Source organism: Magallana gigas, chromosome 9, assembly GCF_963853765.1.
Source record: "Magallana gigas chromosome 9, xbMagGiga1.1, whole genome shotgun sequence".
Taxonomy (NCBI): domain Eukaryota; kingdom Metazoa; phylum Mollusca; class Bivalvia; order Ostreida; family Ostreidae; genus Magallana; species Magallana gigas.
Window position 1 is genome coordinate 30328012 of NC_088861.1, and position 17813 is coordinate 30345824.

Consider the following 17813-nt stretch of genomic DNA (forward strand, 5'->3'; position numbering starts at 1 on the left):
GGAAATTTACCTCGTAAAATGATATTAGGGGTAGAAGAACCAATTAAAAAATAACACAGATCTGCCTCTTCAACAACATTCAATTTTAATTGAAATCAGTAGCTTGTAAAACTTTTGACACATAGGCATGAAAAATACAGAAAAAAATATACATACTTTTAATATTTTAAATATATAAAATATCAACAAGGGTATAAACAAATACTTAATGCATCACTGTCAAGGAAAACCAACATTCTATAAATAAATCACTAGGCTTTAGGGAGTCTACAGTCCTCCCTATATATTTTATCACAGTGTGAAACACAACTGGACGGATTTTCACATAAACAAAATTAATAGGCGATAAAACCATGGAATGGGATTTGGCTACATAATGCTATGATAATGTATTGCATACCAGTTAAAAAAACCCACATATATATAAGAATCACATTTAAATAATATAAAACCATCAACAGTTTTTTACTAAAGATCTCGGAAAATCAGATCTATACCAGTCAATTAACTTTAATCAAAACCACTACTAAAACAGTCACAATTTATAGAGAGAAAATTCAAAACTCTCCAGCAAAGCCACACTACATTGTTCTTTGTCATTTAATACGGCCATATAGTGGCAGTCAGTCCGCGCAGAGCCCACCTCATGGGCGGAATTCCCTCCTTCTTAATGTCGATTTCCATGATTGGGTCACGTGGGGCAATTCTGGACGCATACAAGGGACACTGGAAGGAGGGCTCCTGTAGGGCCGGCTTCTCGTTGACTGGGTAGCACTGGAGATGGAGGACGGGGAGAGGGGCGTATCCCTGGCGTGAGGCCTGGTCCTGGAACTCATTGGTCGTCTTCTCAATGGAGCAGCCCCATAGGTGGATTCCGTGGATGTAGACACCCTCTGGTGGGGGTTGGAGGAGCTATAATGAAACAAGAAAGTTAAAGTGGCTATTTATATTGATATATACACTAGTACATGAATAACATTTTCCTTCAATAACATAGTCAGACAAATCAGTACTTTCTGAATCCCTTTTACCAAAGCAACTACTGTAAAAATGACCTAAGGATGCAAATTGTCCATTCATTTCCTAGAACACTATAAGTGTTCTCATACTGATCAAATATACTTACATGTCCAAAGTCTCTGAATGTGGTGTCGGTTTGGAAGGTGAACTGTTCAAAGTTGCCTGACCTGTCCCCACAGTAGTTCTTAATGGCCTCCTGCTTCAGCAAAGCTAGGAGTCCTCTAGGATTGAAGAACGCTCCTAGCCAGTAGGCTGGCATTGCTTTTCTACCCTATAAACATTGAAATTAAGATTATGTTTAATAGAAATACATCTTGAATTGCAGTAATTGTAGCTAACTTAAACAACTTTAAATGTTGATATGGTTCCGATATTTCCAACCCCTCGCATTAAAAGTAAAATAACATTAGCCAATGAAATATTGGTAAATGTTAACACAGGCGGTGATATGTTTATTGCTCTGTACACTTAGTCTATAAGTACTGCATATACTCTTATAATAAATTCATGCTTATAGCAGAGTCAGTTTCAATCCAGAAGTTTGGCTCAGAATATTTTTTTTTAAATTACAGTCATGATGACGTGATTAGTCATCCCTAGCACTTTTCTATTACAGTGATTTAATGTAAATAAAAGTGTAGTTTTTTTTTACCATGCTGAGGATTTTTTCAAAGTGTTTCCAGCGGTCCTCCAGATCTCGGAGCCACTGGGCGGCATTGTAGGTATAGGGTGGTGCTGTGGTGCCGGTCATCTTACACCAGATCCTTGGAATCCTCAGGTGGTACAGGTCGTCCGCGGCGGACAGGTAGTGGTCACTCAACTGGTCACCCATCACGTTGTTCTCACAGGCATTCCTTATTGTCTGAAAACCACAGCAGTTTTTCCGTAAAAAAATATGTTTAATTGTTTTGAAGTAGGTATTTTCATATTTTCACAACTGAACATTTCATTGTATGGTCACGCTTTGAAGTTTAGAAACTTTAGGAAATATTTAAATTGAAGATCAAATTTGAAATTTAGATTTAAAGACTCCGTAATGAAAATATAAACTTACTGTGAGGGTGTTTCTGACTTCAGTCAACAGTTGATGTAGAATTTCACACTCCTTCATTATGAAGTCATTAAAGATGGGGTAGTCTCCTGGCAGCTTACGGATTTTCTCCACAACAAACTCGCGGAAAGACTGGAAGAATGAAATCATTTACATGTATTTAAATAAATGTCAAATGTTTCCTAGATAGCAAACACAGTAGATAATACATGGTTATCTTGTTCTAAGCTATACTGTTGCTGTATAATAATTAACAGATTTCTAAATTCTTGTCATTGTCATTTTAACATAAATGATTCTAATTGTGTGTCCCTATTGAATTTAGGACAAAAAAACATGGTTACTTCAGAACAAGGAAAAGTATTGAAAATCAAATAGACAGGTTGAACATTAATGTACTCCGATCCCTTGTCTAATGAGTACCTTGCTACTGTTGCCGATTTTGGGCGTTTTCTGCAGCAGGTCATTGCAGATCTGCCACAGCTCCACATCCTTGAAGCGGATTTTGTGGGTGGCGTAGCTGGCGGTGGAGAAGACCCCCTGGTGAACCACGGATGGGTTGTTACTGGTCTTACTGATCCCTGCCTGGGCCGGGCCTGAAAATTGAATGGTTAATCTTCATCAAAAAACTTGTACTGTAAACTAAGTACTATATTTTCATTGTTTTAATTTGAGTACTTAGTAATTCATATGATTCTGCCAATTTTTTTTAAACTAGAATCCTAGAATATCTAATTGCAAATGCCAAACATTTTTGTAATGCAATATATAGTTCACAACTGTCAGAAAAACTAAAGCAAGATTAAAAAAATCTGTGTAGGGCATTTCTGGAAATTTTATGCAGATGTCAATTCCTTCCTCAAATTAACGGAATCTAAATAGGAATTTATAGAACATGAGTACATGTACTTCAGATGCAGCACAGAACAAATAATCCTTCACAATGTCTGGCAGATTAATCAAATAAACAAGATAACTTACCGTCGAACGGGGTGGGTGGTCGCGGGAACATCTTGTGGGACAGGGTCAGCGTAGAGGGCATGCTGTCGAACACCTTGTTCAGCCGCGTGAACACGTACTGGTCATCTCCAAGCAGGGTCTGTCAGGGAAAAAAAGCCATTTTTATTGCATTGGTCAACTGCAGCTACATCAAACATTTGCTGCACAGCTTTCATTCTTTTTCATTTCAGATGAATAATTGTCCTAATAAGGGCTATAGAGTCTATGTACGTGTAAATGCATTGAAATATGATATATGAAATATAATTTCAAAACACACTTTGCATAATATCTTTGATCATAGCTTTAATGCCTACTATATATCAAAATGTATACCATTAAATAAAATCATAGTGCTTTTAATGCTATGAAAAAAAAATGGTTTTAAAAAAAGCAGGTGACCACAATTGTGCATATTTATTATTTATACACTTCACACTGGAGAGAGAGAGAGAGAGAGAGAGAGAGAGAGAGAGAGAGAGAGAGAGAGAGAGAGAGAGAGAGAGAGAGAAATAAAGCAGAGACGGAGGGAAAGAAAGAGAGAGGGAAGTAATTTTATTTAAAATTTGGACTGAATAAAAGTCAAATTCATCTAGTATTATATTTTTTATCCAAAACTAAAATGCAAACTAAACTTCGACAAACACAATAAATACCCTTCAACCAATGAGTAAAATTGATTAAATTTTCATACATTAATTTTTCTATTAATTATAACCCTCTACCTTAATCCTGTACCCAAATATAAATCTTGCACGTGAGTTATAATTAAAATACAAATTTTACATATTGACAGTGAAGAACATACATTAATTTAAACTGTATAATCCGATGTACCGTAATCTTCACCTCGCAAAAAATGCACATAGTTTAAATCCTAATCTATAACAATTTAATCTATAACTCGATCCTTTCATCGTCGCAATCCACAGTTTTGAGTACACAAACTTTCTTGATGTGAATCACACCTGGGTTGCCGACGATGAAACTATGTATGCTACATTAGGAGTTCTACATCATTTCTAAGTGTGATTGCCTTCCTATAGATGAGTGTTCTAGAACACAACTCTCTGATTAAACTAGTAACTAAGGACTGCAAAGTCTACAAGGGTGGTTCTTGGAAAAGCCTAGATGGGGTTACCTCTATTGGATGCGGGCCGCCCTGATATTGCAGCGTTCAAATAGACACAGAAAATTTCAAGTCGACAAAAACTCATTTCTATAAATGTATGTCTCCCAATTACCAGTGCATTGACAAAATTCTAAAATTTTCATTGATCGTAACTAAGATGGATTTTTTTTCCCCTATTCAAGCTAGCAATTTTTTTTTACATTTATAAAAAGGATATTTCAAAAAGAATATAAAATGTACGAAATCTACATAAAAATAAGGGCACTAAACTTTTTGAACTACTGAATAGATTTAAATTTCAACTTGAAAATGAAATTCTGGTATCTGCACATATAGATGTACATGCATGTACATATGTATGAAAAATTTCAGACAGATGGGAAAGGAACTCAATTAGATATATCGATTATACATGTACATTCAAGTGACATCAAAATGGCTATTAAAATTGTGAGCTTAAATATATGATTCCAAGCAAGTTGCATGCATTAAGCAGTCATAGTGATATACTGCAAGGAATAATAACACTAAGTGCAGCTTGTGTGATGTATTAAAAACATTAATTTGTAATGATATATATTTATATATATATATATATATAGATTAAGTTAAAATCAGCTACAGTAGTCAGCAAGTAATATAGTAGCTCTGGGACCCAATCACTCCAAGACTGGCAGGCAGAGGATAACACTGTGTTTGACATAAAAAGCAGATCAGTTGATGAGGGACATAAAGGGAATGGACTGTTTGGAATGGACCGTTTGCCTTTTGGTTGTATTTTTTCTCGAAAATGGGGGGGGGGGGGGGGGGGAGGGGGGCTGCTCAAATAGAAACATAGATTTTGGAATAGGACTTTTGGAGAGAACCTCATGTACTCATGTGTTGTTTCTGACATGACAGCTTAGATTTAAAGTTTAATTTCAATAATTATTCAACAAAGATAAAATGAAAAACAAAAATATTTTACACATGAATACATTTTGTAATGGAAGAAATGGAATTGGGGTGGGAAATTCACTAGGATCACAGCATGAAGATTTTTTAAAATAATTTTAAAAAGCCTGTATATTTACATTTTTCATGCAAAAATATGAAACTTTTAAGTGTTCACTGTTCATGCATTTTTGACCTATAATCAAATTGCAGGACTAGGAGCAATTAAATCTCTAAAAACTTTGGTATACTTCTAAATATAAAAAGTGCACAGACCCCTACCTTTCTTTTGAACTACAGGATTCAAATTCATAAAAATTAAAATATTCCCCGAAAAAAATATTCTCTCTACTTGACATGTACATTGTACAAAATCAAAGTAAAATTTAACAACAATCTAAAAAAAAAAAAAATCTTTCCAAATTCAGAATATCAATAATCTAATTTTACATTTCAATGAAACCATGTTCTATAAGTGAGAGGAAAAAATGAATAAAAGATCAGAGTCCAGTTGAAGGGATTCTAAATTTGCTGAATTAAGCTATGTTCTGGTTTCACCCATTGTGTAAGAAAAATACCAACATGAGGTGATGAGTTAAGGGGAGTTAATCGTAGTAGTCACATGTTAAGAATTATTTTGGCTATGGTCACACTTTTTTGCACACTGTTATTTTGCCTACCGCACTAAGTTCATCCTGTTAGGCAAGGAAAAAAGACAAACAAATGAAAAAAAAAATCATTCAATTCGATAAAAAAGCATAGAAAAAATTGCATTTCATAATTAATTAATACAATTAGCTCTATGAAATCTAAAAATTTAAAACTTTAAAGTTAAAATTTTAGTGTCTTCTAAAAAAAAATTGGCTTACAAATTAGTATCATTTTTCAATTTTTATTTTTAGCTATGCTTATTTTCTTAAATAATTTCAATTCTGTGCACAGCTTGCAGGATAAAATGTACAAGTATGCATTAATAATAGACAAACCGTATTAATCAAACTCACAAGAGACTGTCGAAAATGAAATGAAATTTTTCCAATCTCAAATGAAATAAAAAGTTAAAGTGTCTCTGTACCAAATTTGGATGAACATATTTTTTAACAACAATTTTTCTGGGTCACTCTATAGATTAGTTCATTCCCCCCTCCCCCCAATATAAACATAAAGGAAGATATGTATATAGATATACATCAACAGAGCACCATGAAATAGCTAGCCCCAACTAGAAGAGCTAGCCCCATTAGTTCCACTGAATAATTGTCGAAAGAGTGAAAATGTTCGAAAGTGACTGATATGCAAACAGGCCAAAAACTGAATTAGTGATAAATATTTGGGGCGCATGACTTACCACGATGGTCTGGTGTATGTGACAGCCCTCGGGAACGTCCAGATTGTGATTCGGAGCGCCATCTAGTGCCTGGATCAGGGTGTTCAGCCGAACGTTTGGATTAAAGAAAGCTTGTGGATGACGGTACTTCACTGCAACGATATGAATAAATTCATGATTACGTTAACAGCAGAAAAAGAAAATTCAAGAGGCAATGTGTCTGCTATCAAAAGATTAATTTAAAGGACCATGCACTGATTCAAAAATAGAATTACGGTAATAGAAAAAAACATTTAAAACATCAATAAAGTTTTGTACATATGACAGCCACAGCCAAACAATACTAGCATTCTGGATGCAGACGGGCAGACAAATACTCAAGACTAATTTAAGGAGGCTGGCTAGTCAAAAATCAACCATTAGATCTGCCTTAAACTTTGACATACTATAATTTTGGCCACAAGATATCATTTAGTGAAGGAAAATTAAAAAAAATTAGCTTTTAAATGTTTTCTATATTTTCATACAGAATTCTTTTTCTTTAGGAGATTAAAATAGTCTAAAAAGGCCACAACCATCGAGCCTTCTTAAATAGCTTCATATAGGCAGGTCGTTAATTAAATTTATTGATAAACAATACAAAAGAACTTACGTCCTTTGACCTCAAAGTCCCTCTTGAGGGCCCCCGAGGACAGCCAGAAGTCCACCATAGCACACAAACTCTGCTGGTCGTAGAAGTCCGTCACATGACTGCCATACACGATCTGTCAACACGAAATGAATGATAAAAAAATTGCATGGGAAAAGCACACACAAAATTATTCTAGCGGAAAACTATATTCCATTGAGTAAAAAAACACACACAAATGTTCTTGTTCATGTAAATTCTCAGACAGACTCTAATGCAATGGATAGGATTTAAAAACTAATGCAAAATATCATGGCCTTGCAGGGATTAACAATTTAAGGTTTACCATTAAATGTAAATTAAAAAGTCTCTTTCTAAATAAGCTCTACTGATCAACTGATAAACAATCAATCTTATAAAATTCATGTTTATCTAAGCTGGATCGAGAAAAATGGCTACCAACCTCAGCGACCATGTATCTGATGCCGTTGTAGGAGACAGAGCGAGAATTCTGGGAGCCGTCGGGCGCCACTGAGGTCAGTGGTTCCTTGAACTCATTCTGAACGATGGCAAGTGCCTCCTGTAAAAAATTAAACAGTAAAATGTAAAACAACCTTGTTCTACAAAACAAATTAATCAATTATGAAAGAATATCCTCTCAAGAAATAAATTCACAGATGCTTGATAACCATTTTTTCTTTTGCCTATTTTTTTTGGTTTGCAAGAAAATTAAAACATGCCAGCTTGCGACCATTTATTAGTCTACCTGCCTTATCGGTAAATTGGGAATAAAACAGCTGGCATGAGCAGTAGATGTCATTTCTGACAGTTGATCTCATACCTGACAGTTGATGTCTTACCTGTAGACAGCTGTAGCCAATGTTGAAGAAGTCCTGGGGACAGTTCCAGCCCCCCTGTCCAAACCTTGCCCTCAGCTGAATGGCCGCGTGGAGGAAGCACAGATTGTGCAGCATCACCGGCCACTCTGGGCGTGACGACTCGCAGTACAGTTAAGGCGGTCAATAAAAATATCGGCAAATTTTTGTGATGAAAACACGTATACTTTAGTTAAACTGGCATGCCATTTTTAAAATCAATAACAGTCACTCAAATGCAATATATTTCTAAAATATATATATTACAGTACAATATTTTATGTTCATAGTGGTCACGTGATATGGCAGTCGCATGGTACAAGCAAATGTATTTGTGGTTTTGAGGTCATTTAAAAAATTCAATATTGCAAGGGCATAATCATGTCAAAATTCACAACTGAATTATGAAATAACTTGATGTTATATCGTAGATTTTGAAAAACGGTGCGAACTTTTTAGGATAAGAATATTTGTTAGTAGAAACCGTAATTTATAATGCATATGTTGAATAATGTTGAAGGTCACAGGGTTAATTTCATTAAAAAATAATTAATTTGTAAGATTTTACAAGGATCGTAGAAGTTTTTAAGTTACATAGCATATTTCAAATTCACATGTAAAAGTTTGTCGGGATCAGGTAAGTGTATGCCCTTGCAATTAAGTGATTTATTTAGGTACTCATATTTTAGATATACGATATTTTATACAAAACCGAGGTGGCTTCTTTATACGATGCATACTTTTAACAAAATGAAAATAAGACTATATAGGTAGCGTTCTACTAATAATAATTTTAAACAAAATATTCATTTATACTTTTCCGTTAATGTATGACATTTATTTTTCTTCGCTATAAAACTGCCCGATAGCCTTCAATGATTTAACTTAATGCGTCATTTTGAAGCATATGACGTCATATTTTGTAGTACAGCGAGAACGACACTGCTTATTTTTCAGTGTGTACGATATAACGGACATCAAAATTGTAAGTAATAGCATTTGTTGTTTTTAATTAAAAGATTAGTATAAGTTAATTTTACTAATAAATAGATTAATAAGTACTTTCGAGGTTTGTAATATACTGTGATGTCATAATGCACATTTCCCGTACTTTTTGTCTGAACGGAGTTTATTGACAGCCTTAACTGTGCTGCGCTGTTTGAGTATGTCAGGCTCAAACCAGGAGAATGACCGAATCATGCTGTCCTTCATCACCTGTCAAGGTCAACCATGAAAGGTCAAGGTCAAATATGAAATTTATCATACATATATTACTGTACTTCATTATTTTTTTATCTAACACCTAGTTTTCATTGATTTCATTTTTGATTGAACTTGATTCACAAAATCAACTGTTTTTGATAAAGTAAGAAACATGTTTGGCCACACTTAAAATAGGACCATTCCCCACTATATTATGCACCCTTAAAACTCTGAATTTTGCAAAAAGAGCCTAAAATTGATCTCCATGAATAAAAAATAAACCAAAGTATCATATTTATCATAATTTATATTTATTGTATCCTTAGGTTTAATCAAAATTGAAAACTTCTGAAAATTAACAAAAATCATTATCAGTTGATTCCTGAGAACTTTAGGCAACTGTACCTTTGGTGTGTCGACCACGGCCTTGATGGAGTTCTGGAGCAGTCTGACCGGGATAACCTCGGGGTCGGCCTGACACGCCACCCACAGGCGGAATCCCTCGGGGTTGGGCTTCTCCACCAGGAATGACTCGAGACTGTTCAGGACGTTGGGCGCGTTGTGAGCATTATGGAGGTACACCCAGGATCCCTGGAAGACAAGTTAAACAAGGTGTCAATGTTAACTCAAGATTTTTAATGTTTTCATTGTGTAAAATACAGTGAACAAAATTTGGAATTTGTCATTTTCTAAGGACAGCCTGCGTTAAACCACTGCCCTGATCGGCAAGCACTGTCAATTAAGTATGAAAGTGGCAATCATAAATCTATGAGCTAATGACTTTCATTCATTTATCAAGAATTATAAACTTTAAATTCCTAACAGGCAAATCAGAATTGAGCTTAAATAACTTCAAAACTGTTCAAACTGCCTACAACTAATGCTGAGTAGTGAATATGAAAGTTCAAATTGTTAACAATGAATTTCAAAGTCCAAACTGTGTCAGCATAATCTATTGAAATACACAGACAAGACACCCCACCCCCTTACCTCTGCGATGGCCTTCCTGATGGTTTTCCTGACCTTGCTGCGCGTGGCCTGGGAGTTGTCCGTGATGGTAACCATCAGTCGCGGTGCCTGTCGCCGCCCGGAGAAGTCCAAAAAACGGCTCTGGGCGGCCTCTGCCTCGAAGGAGTAGAGCAGGAGGATGGGGAGCGAGAGGGTGGAGGGGGGGACAGGGGCGCTCTGTTTGTACATCACCGACAGGTCCAGTCCCATGTCACCATAGTACCTGTCACAGGTGTGAGACAGAAAGCTCGTTAATTCCACGCATTTTCATATTTTGTAAAATTTTAATCAATAATTAGTGCAATACAATGCATTTATTTATGCTTAATTTTTTTTTCTTTCCTGAAATAAGAAATGGATTCAATATTATTTAGATACAAAAATTAGTGTACCTGTGTCATTTAATACCAGTCTATTTTTATATTGAAAGAAAACATTGATCAAGTTTGCAAATAATTTCATGTACATGCATGTACACCATTGTAAATCAGATACATGTATGTTAACCAGTCTTTATTTGTGTGCAAGGAATTTTCACAATTTTAAAATTCATGAAATGCGTTGCAAATATTTCTGATTGTAAAGAAGTCCTTAAATGCCCTAGCTTTTTAAAGCTTTTCTACTTTTAAATTAAGGCTCTGAAAATAGGTCGCCACAAATCAGTTTGTCACTTGTAAATTGTAAAATAAAGTTGTCATGAATAAAAATTAGTTTACAGTATTATAGATCTGTTTGAAATGTAGCACTGATCCATTATACATATATTAAATCAATTTACCATTCCAAAAAATTGACTTCATTTAAGAGATCATCAATTATCAGGTTGATTAATACAGACAATTATTATAGTGAATGCATGTGCATGTACAGCAACGTAAAGATGACAGTTAATTTATGTTAACATTGTACATAGTGCCACCTAGCAGACCTGAGTGTTTGTAGATTTCTAGAAATTCCCCCCACCACCCTTCTCTCTGTACTTAGTCATTTGAATCACCCTACTAAGTTTTTTTATTTAATAATTATTTTCGCATTCAATGAACTGATCATCAACATCACAAAATCTAAAGCACAAATTTCCAGGAAAGGATTTTATATATACAGCCACAAAGGAAGGAACTGCACTTTTGGGATTTTTAAATGAATTCAATTTGTACAAATCCAATAAAAGCAAATAGGTATATGTACACATTCAAAACAAAGCTGCAAGCAATTGAATTTGAAATTCAAATTTTTTACCTTAAAATTGAAATAATATATAAAACACATAATTTAAAAATATAAAACACATAAATTTCTCAGGAGATTATCTGAATCCTAAAGTCACTCAAAACACAAATCTACTCAAAAGTTTTCTAGCTTCAAGCTATACAGTACGTAAAATCAAATCATTTACACTAACCCTGTAAAAAAAACCCAAGACTTTAATGCAACAGCAGACACGAGACAGATGCTATGCATTCTGGGAAGACAGTGTATTTTTTTTTCTGGAGGGGCACTGTGGCTGCCCCTCCCATGCATCACACACCCAGCTTACCCCGTGTAATCCTGCTCTGGGCCCTGGAGAATGCTGATGAAAATAGCACAGGAATTAATCAATGATGAAGCTTATTATTAGTAAGCTATTAATATATCTTCCTGTTTTCTCTCTCTCTCTCTCTCTCTCTCTCTCTCTCTCTCTCTCTCTCTCTCTCTCTCTCTCTCTCTCTCTCTCTCTCTCTCTCTCCCATGACAAAAAAGCCAAAGTCTACAGATCTTTCTCTTCTTCTCTTCTCTCCACTTTGCTCTTTAAAATACAATACTTTAAGAACAGCATGACAACTAATTTTTATACTCTTCTATTATTTTTTTTCCATGTCCATGCCTGTCAATTTTAATATGTTCTTGATCTTTATTTCAGTAATAATCCCAATATCTGAGGCTGTACGCCATATATCTACAATATGTTGTCATTGACAAAATTTTCAACATTTGTTTTAATTTTACAACATATACCGTAAATTCCTATTTAAATGCCAGGAATTAATATCCGGGTAAAATCACAAGAAGTATCCTTCGCAGATTTTAAAATCTCGCCATTACATGTAATTTCTGAGAGTTGAAAACTATAAGAAATAAGGTGAAAAGTTCCACGTTCGCCATTTAATATTCTCCCGATTTAAATTTGATACACACCAGCGGGATTGCAGAATCAAGTACTCGCGTAATATAAGGAATTTACAGTATCACAAACCATGCACACAACCACTTAAAAACAGTTAAACCTTACTCAGGGGACCAACAGAGAAAATAAATCGTACAGCACAAAAATAAAAAAAATCAAATTTGTGAGCATCACCCAAAAGTCTCTTCAACATTTTGTATTAAGACACTGGGGTCAATAAAACTTCACTGATAGAGCCAGTCTTCACCTCATTTTCCTTCACCCAAATATCTAACACTGTGTTAATGTTAAATCACCTACCCACTATAGTCCTTCTTTAAATTTACATTAGACCAGCTGAAAGTGCAGACAAAGTTATCAAAATATAGGAATACAAAATATAGACCACTTGTTAAAAGTTTAATAGGCAGTTAGATCTTTCTTTTTTTGGGGGGGGGGGGTGGGGGTGGGGGCTGAGTTGTTAGGTATAAAATGTTGAAATTTATTTTACAAGCATCTTGAAGGGAAAATTTTTTTTTACTGGCAGTAGAATTTTCTTTTGGTTAAGAGGTTAATGGGGAAGGAGGGTTGGGGCTCAAATAGGGGGGTGAACATTTTTAAAGCATATAAATATATATATAAGTTTATATGGTGAGGTTACTTGACTATATATTGTAAAGCAATATAAAAAATGCATTCATATATATGTGAATTAAAAGTGAAAAAAAAAACCAACGAAAAAAATAAAATAACTGTGAAACATCATATAAATTAATGAGACTTTGATCATGCCCAATGTGGCGGCAACTTACTTCTTGCCAAGCACCCTGTGTATGAATACGGTGGAGGCCTGCATTAGACGGTCGCTCCTGACCGCATGCACCACCAGCAGCCGCTTCATTGGGGCAAAGTCCTTGCTGTCCATCTTGTCGGGGAGGGGCATGTTCTCCGGCTCCTTCTCTACGTTATCACACAGCATCCTCCACTCCATCTCGCGGCCATCTTTGAGCATGCGTTCGAATTTCTCCTGGAACCACTCGAAGTGCGTGGCAAGAACCTGGAGGTTGTGGAACTGGTCGTCGTGCATCCAGTCGAACGGCTTCTTCATCTGGACAATCTTGCTGTCCGGTGGTTGGGTGAAGCCGAGTTTTGTCATGACGACTGCGCTGTAGTTCGGGGAGACCAGGAATTCTCGCTCACCCGGTCCTATGTTACCCAGGGAATCCTCAACCTAAGATTGTAAAAATCAACATTATCCAACAAAAGAAAAAAAAATGGATAATTAATGAAGAAAAATCAGATAATCTCCTTTCCTTACATCAAAGATTACTCTCAATTTTTGAAAAATAAAAGTTTGGATGGAATCCTTCCCTAAACCCTATCCTATTAGAATTGTAAATGTCCTGCCATCCACCAGGACTTAATGTGCTATTTCTTATAAATATTTCTTGATAATAGAAATGCTTATTACAGCTGGTTACCTCAATAGCCAGCAGCAGGGTGAATATGAATCTGTCTCTCTCCAACAGGCCCCGGGCAAATGTAGTGTAGGCCATGTGTGTGATCTTCTCCAGAGTTTCCTCTGCTCTCTGAGCTCTGAAAAATTGAAAATAATAATTATTATAAAATCGTAAAATGTGTGCTGCAATATGATTCAGAAATCTTTGAACCCCCCAAAATAATTGCGCTGATAATTTTTTCGATGTCAATGGGTGCGTCGATTATTTCATTCATAATTATATTATATTATGAATGTAAAGAATAAAGATTATGTTTCATAATCTGTTGAATGTGGTAGTTATTGGTGATGTATGCCCATGAAAATCAATGAAAGATAAAACCATCACAAATATCAAAAATTTCACAAAGGGGTATATTCTAACATATTGTGTGATAAGTATAATTTACAACAATGAACATTAAAATATCAAAAATGTTCTTAATATTTATGTACAGATCAACTAATCCTCTTGCAGTCAAAATGTACATGCAAACAGCTTCACAAATTTAAAGGGGGGTCTTATTAGGGATCTTAATGTAAAAAGTTTAGTATACTTTTGTTAAAAATCTACAAAAAAGTTTTAGAGTTGATTTGTACATCAAATTTTTGACATGTAACTTTTGCAGATGACACGTAAACATAAATTTTTGGCAGAAATGAATTGCATGTAATTTTGAACATGCCAAATTGCATGCATTGTTAATTATGAACAATGAATACACATCTTGATAATTATTAATGAGTAGCACTCACTCAAAGCCAAGAACCAGCCATCTAGTGTTAGATAGTAGAGGGAGGGGTTGACTATGTAATGAATAGGGAACTATTAGCATGCACATATGTGACAAGGAAAAAACCCAGAAACATTCACCCAGAAATATATTTTAAAGATTATGCAAAAGCTAGGATTCATTTAATTTGGTTTTTAAGAAGGGGAAAATCAATTTTTCAAAGTTTTTTGAAAATCTTAATTGATTATTATTACTGTGGACTAGATTTCTTAATTTCCAAAAATTAAACCCCAAACAAAATCAATGAACTTTTGTAAAAAAAAAAAAAATAAAAGTTTTCAGAATCTGTAACATTCTGTAAATTAAATATTTTAATTTCTGTACCTATTAACTCCAATCACTGGTTGTCAATTTTCAAACAAATTGTGTAACATAGAAAAATTTAATTACCGGTATTTAATTAATTCACACTCAGCAGATTGACCTACCTCTCAGAGTGGGCAATGGCGGAGTCGTAGAGCTGCTGGAACTGATGGTAGGAGACCTGGTATAGGGGGTTAACCTCGCGTAAGTACTGCATCACATGGAAGCACACTGCTCCCCTCCGCGCAAACTCGCGCGACAACTCTCGGTTCCTGGTGTTTGTGGCCTCGTTAGACTCGACTCGCTCTTGGCTGAAAAAATGTTAAATTCTCCTTGATGAATTTGCCTTTTATAAACCCGTCTGACTGATATTTCAATAGAAGCAGTCTCAGAGAAATAAACAAAAAATTTAAAAGTCTTAGAGTTGATTTGTACATCAAATTTTTGTTCAAATCTACATGTAACTTTTGCAGATTATTACATGTAAACATAAATTTTTGGCAGAAATGAATTGCATGTTATTTTGAACATGCCAAATTGCATGCATTGTTAATTAAGAACAATGAACCTTACAAAGACAAAATTCCTTGAATTTTAAACAATATTGAATGAATAAACATAAAATTCAGTTTAACAGAAGAAAACTAATTGTAAAAAAATATAGTTTAAATTTCTTTTCCTTTCGAATCAAAGAATTTTTTTCATTTACTTTCATTGGAGTTTCAGACTTCACATACATTTTAGAGAAGATAAGCCGTTATTACCTATCCAGTGTTTCGTCGTACTGTTTTTTGAGCTCGGCCAGTTTTTTGGTGGCGGGGAGTTCGTTCATCAGTCGGATGTCGCTGGACAGACTCTCCAACATGGACTTCTCTAGTTTCTCCATCAGCTCCAAGTTCTCTTTCCTCTCCTGTAAAATAAACAAAAGGAATATATGAATTTCACTTTAAAAATCATTTCAATCACAACCATAAAATTTCAAAGGATATTTCTTTCTCCCTCCCTGTCTCTACAGTATTAATCTAGTAAGTTACTTATTAAAAGTTTTAAAAGTTTCTAAATCTAATAAACAAATAGATTTTCCCTCCAGTTCTTTTTTTTTAAATGAAATCCCATCCAGTTTACCTGGAGCAGGGACACCCTTTCTTCCTCCAGTTTGGATTTTTCCTGGAAGATGAATCTGTCCAGCAGAGTTTCCTCGATGTCTGCGCGGGAGCGCTGGAAGTAGATGACGGAGGTGTACGCCGCGAGATGTCGTGGTACAATGTGTGGCTCCACCGTGGTGTGCAGGAACAGGCGGAAACGTGGATCACACTCCACTTCATGATCTTCCACCTGAAACAGAATAAATAATGGATAAAATTCAATCATTCTCGTTATTATTCTACTTTGGCCAAAAATTACTCCATATTTTTTTCTAAAATTGTTTTTTTTTCTCCAGAATCCATTATCTTTTTTTAAATTAAAAACTTTGACTAAGAGGTAGGATTTTTTCATGTAAGATAAGGATAACGACAAAAAAAACAAAAATAATCAAAACGCATTTTATAGTTTAACATGGATGAGCAGATTTCCCATGTTGTGAATATAATACTTGTCTGATCGACTTACAGTGATCTTGAACTTGAGTTTGCCGTTGATGAACTGTTTACAGCTCTGGATGGCATCACGGAACCGCTTGTCCTTGGCCAGCTGTTTGGTGTCGCAGTCGGTCACCAGTAGGGGGCAGCCCTCCGCTAGACAGTTCTCAAACTGAGACCGAATCTCCTACAAACACAGAGTAACAACAGATAATGACCCCTTAAACTGAGATGGAATCTACTACATGTACAAGCACAATGCTCTTATATGTTACATGTAGGTCTTAAGATAGAGTTACAGATCATGAATCTAAACTTTTAAGAAATATTTTGACTTATTAATTAATAAAGCATTTTGAGTACGAGAAATAAAGGCAACCCAATAAATTCTTCTCTTTTTGCCAGAAAAACACTGATCACTTTTCATACTTAGCGGTACAAACTTTTATAACTTGCTACACTTAATGTCTTACAGTGAATTCAGTTTATGGTAACTTTTCTGGATCTAGATCCACTTGTGTACTTACAGAGTACTTGACTTCTACAAGTCCGGTGTTTCCGTAGAAGTTCCGGAGCCAGTCCAGCACACGACTGGTGGGGTCACAGATGAGGGGCCAAGCCACCATGCTGTCCCGCTGCATCAGGAAGCAGGCGTTCTCCAGCATCAGCTTAGTGATGGATAGATGCATCGTCTCCATTCGGATCACATCCATCTATCAAAGATTTGGTGTTAATTAAAGTCCATTCTTAAATTTAAACAAGGATTTAAAAGAAATTGTACAAAAATTTGATGAAAGGTTGATTGTAAAACAGTGATTGGGATTCATTGAGCACCCATTTCACAGATGCTTTTGAGAGAGAGAGAGAGAGAGAGAGAGAGAGAGAGAGAGAGAGAGAGAGAGAGTACATTTCGGTTGTTATTGTGTATTATTTATGATTTTGAACGACTTTTCAACCTTTTTTCAATCAGTATTATGCATAATAGATTCAGGGACAATTTTGTATGAATACAATTTTTGTAGAAATTTTTTTTTGTTAGTAAAATTAGTTTTTGCAAAAATGTTGTTTGATTTTTTATGGTATTTACATGGGGAAATTCATCTGATGTGAGGAAATGAAGGCAGCTTTCATACATGTATAAGCAATGTTTGAGTGCTTTTATATGGGTGTATGAGCACAACTTCTTTTGAGTGTCAGAGCAATTCTTGCCATTGAAATAGCACATTGTACATGTAATACAGTAACTGTAAATTCCTTATTAAGGACACAGGAGACGTTCCTCAATTTTATATAATTTTCCTTTATTTATTATCCCTTAT

The 17813-nt window shown here is 35.1% G+C and overlaps 1 protein-coding gene across 3 annotated transcripts; it reads right to left on the reverse strand.

The window, feature by feature from the left end:
- Window positions 1-68: 68 nt before the first annotated feature.
- On the reverse strand, window positions 69-17201 carry LOC117691420 (dynein axonemal heavy chain 5-like). 3 transcript variants are annotated; one of them, XM_066071356.1, is made up of 22 exons: window positions 17022-17201; window positions 16526-16681; window positions 16040-16249; window positions 15679-15824; window positions 15040-15225; window positions 13801-13915; window positions 13132-13550; window positions 11714-11746; window positions 10159-10399; window positions 9574-9759; window positions 9121-9180; window positions 7951-8088; window positions 7554-7670; window positions 7115-7226; window positions 6484-6614; window positions 5816-5830; window positions 3053-3170; window positions 2495-2667; window positions 2075-2203; window positions 1673-1882; window positions 1127-1291; window positions 69-912 (listed from the first exon to the last, which is right to left on the reverse strand). In XM_066071356.1, the coding sequence occupies exons 1-22, from the start codon at window positions 17190-17192 to the stop codon at window positions 601-603; spliced, it is 3543 nt and encodes a 1180-aa protein (XP_065927428.1). In that variant the 5' UTR covers window positions 17193-17201; the 3' UTR covers window positions 69-600. The 3 variants fall into 3 exon arrangements, with proteins under 3 accessions (XP_065927428.1, XP_065927430.1, XP_065927429.1); XM_066071358.1 differs by lacking the exon at window positions 11714-11746; XM_066071357.1 differs by lacking the exon at window positions 5816-5830.
- Between the last annotated feature and the right edge of the window lie 612 nt (window positions 17202-17813).